This window comes from Equus quagga, chromosome 5 (assembly GCF_021613505.1).
Source record: "Equus quagga isolate Etosha38 chromosome 5, UCLA_HA_Equagga_1.0, whole genome shotgun sequence".
Lineage (NCBI taxonomy): Eukaryota > Metazoa > Chordata > Mammalia > Perissodactyla > Equidae > Equus > Equus quagga.
The window spans coordinates 50030016-50038331 of record NC_060271.1 but is presented as its reverse complement, the minus strand read 5'-3'; the positions used below and the strand labels follow the sequence as shown (position 1 = coordinate 50038331).

At 41.2% G+C, this 8316-nt stretch overlaps 1 protein-coding gene across 1 annotated transcript in view; it reads left to right on the top strand.

The window, feature by feature from the left end:
- The first annotated feature begins 2466 nt into the window (after positions 1-2466).
- The window catches only part of LOC124240387 (E3 SUMO-protein ligase RanBP2), an 87409-nt gene continuing 81559 nt past the window's right edge, over positions 2467-8316 (top strand). The window contains exon 1 of the mRNA XM_046663408.1: positions 2467-2656. Coding sequence (XP_046519364.1) covers positions 2585-2656 — 72 coding nt within the window. The 5' untranslated portion in view covers positions 2467-2584. The remainder of the gene's footprint in view (positions 2657-8316) is intronic.

Sequence of the window (8316 nt, the reverse complement as noted above, 5' to 3'; positions counted from 1 at the left end):
AGTACTTTAGGATTACTAAAGAATCATACAAATTTGGAGCACTGAGAAAATGGTGAGATGAACTGACAGTATGAATGATTCTGAAGAAAAAAAGAATGATATGATATATGAAAAGTAATGTGTCTGCAATGACTGACAATCAGTAACAGAGGACAGAAGTACTTGAGGAGATGAAAGAAACTCCTGAGTTTGATCAGCATCAGTTTTGGATGCCTGTTAGTCCAATTAATTGAGAAGTTGAGGACTCAGATTAATCAGATAAAACTACTGCTAATGGAAAATGTCATGTCATATCTTTCAGATATTTCTATAAATTCAACTCTAATTTGAATTGAATTTGCAATGCATCCACATGAGTTCTGGAGCCATTGGAGTGGAATTCATCCTTCTGCTGAGTTCCTTGTAGAGAACATTATAGTTAGGTGTGTGATTTGAGAGAAGGGTAATTAGTTGTAGAATAAGTTTGGATGGAACTGGTCTATGTTGGGAAAAGATGTGGGCTGGAATGGACATCATCATGCAGAAGAATGTCTACTGTATTTTTAAAGCCCAGAAGGGCAGACTCATCGTCCCATTTAGTGAAAACAGAGGTTTCGAAGCTTAATAAATGAACTCGAGAAAAGTCTTTTGAGTTCCTCAAGAAAGGTTCTCTCTTTGGCCCACTCCTTTTCAGTATGTGCAACTTAAACAGATTAATGGTAGTAATTTTACTAAGTAAGTATGCTTGGGAAAGTTGCTTTACTGCTCACTCCCTTGGTTTTCTTATGTGTAAAACTGAGGATATTAATACGTAATAGGACCCTTACGAAACTATTGGGAGAATTAAATGAGTTAACACATGTGAAGTGCTAAGAAAAGGACCTGGAACAGAGAAAGCGCTTACTTGTTAGCTGCGGTTATTATTACTAACACTCTTTCCAAGGCAAACTCATGGAATGGTACCTCAAGTGAAATAGATCAACTACCTAAAACAGGATTTTCCATCCCAAACTAGATTCTCTTCACATGTTATTCCTTTGTGGAAATTAATAAAAGAAACCTTAACTAAATTGGAATCAGGAGGGCCTGTAGGGGAGCTCCAGCATCCCTTCACACATCATAATTACACCAAACAGGAGACTGGAGGCTTGCATGTTCCACAGAAGTGAAACTACTCTACTCTGAAGGAAGATTTCTCTCTCAGCCACAGCTCAGCCAGTGAACAGCTGTTGGGCCCTGATCTGTTCCTCTCCCTCAATGGACTTTCCTTGGAACAGCCCCTCCCTACTTCCCCTTTTTCTCTCTAAAGGAAGCTCTCTTCCTTTGTTTTCCAATTTGCCTGTGGTTAGCCACAGCATGCCCATCCCAAATTGCAATTCTTTTGGCTGTTCCCAAATAGGCTCATTTTGAGCCAAAATAACAGGCAAATTTGTTTTTTACGTTGACACTGTTAATGTATGTCAGTCACACTAGTGACCTCAGTATCATCATTTCCTTTTCTCTTATTTCCATCCAATGTGACTGAATAAAATAAAACTGCATTTTTCCCTGTCTAAAGGAAATACTTGCTCAATGTAGAAAATATGGAAAAATCAAAAAGAATAGACTGAGGAGATAGCCTGAAAGAGGCCAGGTTAATTCTAGGTGATCGGATAAAACTGTACTTAGTCTATTAAGAAGAAAAAGATAAAAATTATCCATAACCATAACATCCTAAAGTTGCTTAAAAATTTCAACATATTTCCTTTGTTTGATATTTTCCCAGATAATTAAGACCCTACTGTATATACAGATGTGATCTTTTTTAATCCAAAACTGTCTTCACCATTGAAAGCATTTTATAAAACTTATTTTAAACTAAGAGTTTAAAATTCAAATTCCAAAAGTAAAGATTTTTGGAGATTTGGAAGATACAGATGACTCATTTTGAGATGATTACCATTAACATTTTAGTATTTCCCGTTCTGCTATTGAAATATATATAAATTTGGGAGGGCTACTCATATATACAAATTATAATCCTCCCCAAACATAGTCTTTGCGGTCTGCTTCTTAATGTATTTTTAATTTTCTCATATATGTCATTTAAAAAAGCATGAGTTTTAACACGTATGCTGCGTACGCACACGTGTCAGACAAATAGATTTAACCAATCGCCTCCAGAAAGGTCGTTCCAATTTACACGCTCACCAAAATGGCGTGAGAGTGCTTTTTACGTCCACAGCATCGCGTAACTATGATAAAGACGGAACGACCGAAACTTCTGAAGACTCCTCAGGTAAAACATCACGTCGTTGACCTAGCCCGGGCGCCGGGTTGGACGTCCCTTCCCCGCGCCTCTCGGCGCCGGCGCTCTCCACAGCCCGCATCTGACAGGGCTCAACAGACCGCGCGCGGAACCCGGGTCGGCAGGGCCGTGCGCGGCGGGAGCGCGCCGTCGTCGGCGTGGCGCACAGTGCTGACGCAACACGCACGCGGGTCGAGCGGCTCCTCCGCCGGCGACGGCGCTGCGTCACGGGCTTTCAAGCGCTTCGCTCCTGGAGACGCCGACCGCCGTGGGCCTCAGGCTGGCCTCCCGCGCGTCAGGAGCCGGGTTGGCGGCGCGATGCGGCGCAGCAAGGCCGACGTGGAGCGGTACATCGCCTCGGTGCAGGGCTCCGCCCCGTCGCCCCGAGAGGTGAGCGGGCCCTGGGGAGACGGGCAGCCTCCGCCCTGGCCCGGCCGCGGCCCCGCGCGGCGCCGGCGTCATGGCTCCCGGCGGCCGCCGCTCCCTGGCGCGTTCCGTTGAGGCGCCGGCCGGTTCGCGCGGTGTGTTGGGCGGCGTGGCGCTCGCGAGCTCCTGGGGACGGAGCAGGAGAGCGCGGCGGCCGTTGGCGCCGGCGCTTCCTCTTCCTCCTGGCCGCTCCCGGCGGTCCGCGCGCCGTCTTGTCCCGGGCCTCGCCGCGCCCGCGTCCCCGCGGCGCTCTTCCCGGCTCCCGGCCGGCTCCCCGCCGCGTCGGCGGCCCCCTCCCGGGCGAAGGCTGCGGGGACCGGCGCGGCGCGGACCGGGCCTTGGGCGGCGCCGGCGGGCCAGCGGGGCGCTCGGGGGCCGTCGCTGCGTCTGTGGTCTTGGGGCTTCTGCCTGTGCTGCTCACGCCCCGCTCCCATTCCCGGCGCTCTGTGGAAGCTGCTTTTATTTGCTTTTTTTTTTTTTTTCCAACGGAATGTTGGGAATTCTGAATTTCTTACGGGGCGTTCGTACTGTGACTTAAAATTTGTAACCTTTTCAACAACATGCTCTTGTATTTTTCCTAAGATAAATAATGTGCTAGATATGTTTTGGATTCACCCAGACTTTAGTGACTGGAAGTGGAGGGTGAGGAGAAAGGCACTGAGGGCGGGTGTGCACAGCACCTTGAGTCAGTTTGCCCGGTCGAAGCACAGCTGTGCCGTTGGTGAGCTGTGGACTTTGAGGCGGGTTAAACCTCCTTCATCAAGAAGATGCGGGTATGGTGGTGGTGGGAGTGTGCAGGGTGCTCGGTGTTGAACATCGAGGGCAGTGCTTCGCACATAGTAAGCACTCAGTAAATGTCGATGTTAAATGGATGTTAAATGGATGTTCAAGGCGTGTTTAGGTAAGGGCCTACGAGAGTAAAGGTGTGAGGAAACTAAAAAGGAAAACTCAGGGACGATCGTGATTGTAATAGAACAAAATTGTGCTTTTTATCACATACCAGTCCTATGTGATTGTATTTTGTGCTCCCAACAGCCCTGTGGATGTTGAGACCTGGAGAGATTAAAGATACTTGTCCGATAGGTGGCTCAGCAAGGCTTTGGTTTCGGCCTGATTTAGTTTCTTTTAGGAATAGAGGAGTAGGTTACAGTCTAGTCCTCTAGAAGAAGGGAATAGGTACTTACATGCAGGTTGTAATTTCAAACTGCCGGCATAGTCGCAAACACAAATGTGGTGCCAAAGTCTAAAACAGAACCTTATTAAGGGTTTTTGTACGCCTGGAATTATGGGGTTTTTTTTATTGATATGACTTTTTTTTTTAAAGTAAGTTTAGAACTTTCATGAGATTGTTAGTGGGCACCTGGCTCCCAAAAGATTAAGAACCATTGGTCTAGACAGAAGTTAGAATGTTCTTTGAACTACCTAGTCAAATAAATAAAGAGGAGTGGGGGCAAAATTTTAAGGATTGGTTATTATGGCCACCTCTCTTTTACATTTAAAGAGTATTATTTTAATCATGTTTTTCTTCGGACAAGGAGAAATCATTAATTTTAGCACCTGGGAATTACAGTGGCATGTTGATTAGCAAGTAAGTAAGTTTGGAACATGTGAAGGTATTCTGTAAACTTAGGTCTAAGTGAAATGACAAAACAGGGTGCTGTGGATAGCTTGGAAGGGACATGGTGGATGGGGCAGAGACAGTGGCTGTGAAAAGTCGAAAGAGATTGGTTTCACTGGCTCCCAGTTTGGAGTGCAGTAATGGGTCCGTAGTCTTATCTTCCCAGGCTTGCGTTGTGCTTTCATTTGTTCATCTCCTCTTGTTTTGCCATTTTCCAGCTCATTCACACTGCCTTTTGCCCTTGGTGAAAATGTCGCCTGTGTTTCTTTAACTTTTGTTTTTTCAGATGGCTTCTATTTAGTTTTCCTAGATTTCTATCTAGTTGAGTTCCTATTCCACGCCTTTGATTCCTACTCCACAGAGGCAACTTGACAGCCGTTTATGGCTGTACTTCGTACTTCTGAATAACATACATACCTATGTGCTTTTATTTCTTGTTCTCCTCCCCATTTTAGACACTTTTTACTGGCCTTCTAGTCTGTTCCTCCACACCTCTGTTGGCAGATGTTTTTATTTCCCTCTCATTCATCCAGTTCTGTTATTGTAATTTTTAGTTAAATGTGTATTTATAGTTTATATAATTATAAGGTAAATATTTTTGCATTTGAATTGCCCTTATTGTGTAGTTTTACTTTTCCTATAGTTAATAATTGCTTTATTTTTTGCTTTCTTTAGTTTTCTGTGATTTATTACTAATTCTTTACCCAAACTCAATTTAAACTCTCTAGTGTGATTTAAATAAATCACATAACCCATCAATTTCAGATCTTAAAAAAATGTTTTTTTAAGAGTCTTCCTTCTGGAGCACTCTTCACTCTTGTCTTACTGCTCCATCCTGGACTGGTTTCTGCTTAGCTGTGTTCCTGAGACTTTCCTTTATCATCTTGAGAATTCCCTTTTCTGCGTTAGACACTTGGTTTCTTCCAACTCATGTCCTCTTGACTTACTTCCTCTGTTTTGGTGTAGCACAATCTCCAGTTTGCTTTGAGAAGGAATGGATGGGATTTTTTTTTTTTTAACATTGTATATGAAAAATGTCTTTACCTAATTTAATTGGTAGTTTGGTTATTGAATTCTAGGTTCGAAATAATCTTTTGCTCAATTTTGAGGGCATTGCTTCATTTTCTCATCGTTTGTACTGTTAGAAGTCTGATGTGATTCTTTTTCTTCATAGCTCATAGGTTTTCTGGCGGTTTCCTTTCAATTGGCAAACTCATTTTCTTCAATTCTGGGACATTTCTTGTGTTATTTCTTTGAGCATTTCTTCTCTCTCTTTCTTCTATTGTCCTTCTCATGTTCTGATTAACTGAAAGTTGGTTCTGGTTTGATTCTCTGCATCTTTCTTTTTTGTGTCGTCTTCTGTTTTTTGAGAGATTTCCTTTAACTTTATCTTCCAGGGGAAGGGAATTGGGAAACTCACTGTTCAGTATCTGCACTTTGCTTATTCTCTATAACCCCTGCCGTCACCCTTGTCAGGACTCCATAAGTGTGGAGCCCATCATTTTATGCTGAGAACAAACCCATTTTGCCTGAGCTTTTTGGAGGGGGTGTGGGGAAGGAGGGGAGTCAGTTGGCTGTCAAGAGGAAGATAATGTGGCATTTCTCAAGGTCTGAATGTTCCTATTTTCAGCCCCACATCAGTTCTTGATACTTAGCAGCTAAAGTGAATTCAAGCATTTGCTCATAATGGCATAGGTGTCATGGAACGAAGCACTGACTGAATTATGGATTGTCGTTGGCTCTGCTCCTTCCTAGCTATGCATCTTTAAACAAGGCACTTAACTCCCCTGGGCTTCAGTTCCCTTGTAAAATGAGCAGATTGGAGACAGAAGATCATCAAGTTTCGCTCAGATTTTATGGTTCTGTATATTAGTCTTTAGTAACTGTTGTTTAATTATCTTAAGATAGTTCTCTTTAGTGAGATAGTTGGAAGCCTGAAATAGGTAATGGAGTTGATTTTTCTGTATGTATTGACATTGTACCTTGTGGGAATCTATTCATTTTAAAAAAGGGAAAGAAAACTTTGTTCTTATTAGTGCCATCTTGACTGTTGTGTATTGCTATTATTGTCGTAAACTTCCTGATAAATTTAAAATGTATGAATTCATAGGGGGTGGGAAAGGGAGGCTCTGTCTACCCAATTCTGGTGTATTTCTTTCTTTGCTTTTTAAAAGTATTGTTAACTACAATACTTTCCTTCTTGACCTGTTTTCTTGGATGTTAAGAATAATGAAGTTTGATTGCTTGTAGCTTTTTAGTTTTAGAATATATTCTGTTAAGGATGTGTAGTCAATACTGTCATACTAAGATCATTTGGAATAATTTTCTGAGTGTATAGCACTATTTTCACATAAAATTAGAGTATATTTTTAATGGCTTTATTGATATATGATTCATATATCATACAGTTCACACACTTAAAGTGTACAATTCACTGAGTTTTGGTATACTAAATTGCTAATGTTTTAAATTGTGTAAACTATATGTAACAAAATTTGCAATTTTGACCACTTTTTTTTTTTTTTTTTAAAGATTTTAGTTTTCCTTTTTCTCCCAAAGCCCCCTGGTACATAGTTGTGTATTTTTTTTTTTTTTTAGTTGTGGGTCCTTATAGTTGTGGGATGGCGCCTCAGCATGGCCTGACAAGTGGTGCCATGTCTGCTCCCAGGATCCAAACCGGTGAAACCCTGGGCCGCCGAAGCGGAGCATATGAACTTAAGCACTTGGCCATGGGGCCGGCCCCCTTAACCACTTTTAAGTGTGCTATTCAGTTGTATTAATTACATTCATAATGTTCAATCATCACCACTATTTCCAAAACTTTTCATCACCCCAAATAGAAACTCTGTAACCATTAAGCAATAACTCCCCAGGTTCCCCTTCCCCCTAGGCTCTGGTTACCTCTAATCTACTTTCTTTCTCTATGAGTTTGCTTATTTTAGATTTTTCATATAAGTAGGAGTATATAATATTTGTTCTTTTGTGTCTGGCTTATTTCACTTAGCATGTTTTAGAGATTTGTCCATGTTGTAGCATGTATCAGAACTTCATTCCTTTTTATGGCTGAATGATAATCCATTGTATGTATATGCCACATTTTGTTTATCCATTCATCTCTTGAAGGACGCTTGGATTTTTTCCACCTTTTGGCTGTTGTGAGTAATGCTGCTGTGAACATGAGCATGCAAATAACTGAGACATTGTTTTCAGTTCTTTTGAGTATATATCCAGGAGTAGAATTGCTGGGTCATATTCTATGTTTAGCTCTTGAGGAATTGCCAAACTGTTTTCCATGGTGGCTGCACCATTTTCCATCCCCACCAGCTATGTAAGAGGATTCCAGTTTCTTCACATCGTTGCCAGGACTTGTTATTTTCTTTCTTTCATTTTTTTAATGTAGCCATCCTCATAGGTCTGAAGTGGTTTTTATATTGTGGTTTTGATACACATTTTCCTAGTTACTAATGATGTTGAGCATCTTTTCCTGGCTTATTGGCCATTTACGTATCTTTAGAGAAATGTCTATCGAAGTTCTTTGCCTTGGGTTTTTTAATTGAATGTATTTTTGTTGTTGAGTTGTAGAAATTGTTTATATATTTTGGATATGATTTCCAAATATTTTCTCTCATTCTGTAGGGTTGCCTCTTCATTTTCTTTGTCAGTTGATTCAAAAAGTTTTTATTTTTGATGAATTCCATTTTATCTTCTGTTTCTTTTTTGTGCTTTTGATCTCATATCTAAGAATATATTGCCAAATTAAAGGTCATGAAGATTTGCCGGTACATTTTCTTCTAAGAGTTCCATGGTTTTTAGTTTTTATGTTTAAGTTGTTCATTCATTTTGTGTTAATTTTTATATATGGTGTGAGGAAGGGGTCTAATTGCATTCTTTTCTATGTGGAAAATTAGTTGTACCATCCCCATTTATTGAAGACACTGTTCTTTTTTCACTGAATGGATTGGCACCTTTTTTACAAATCACTTGGCCATAGATTTATGGGTTTATT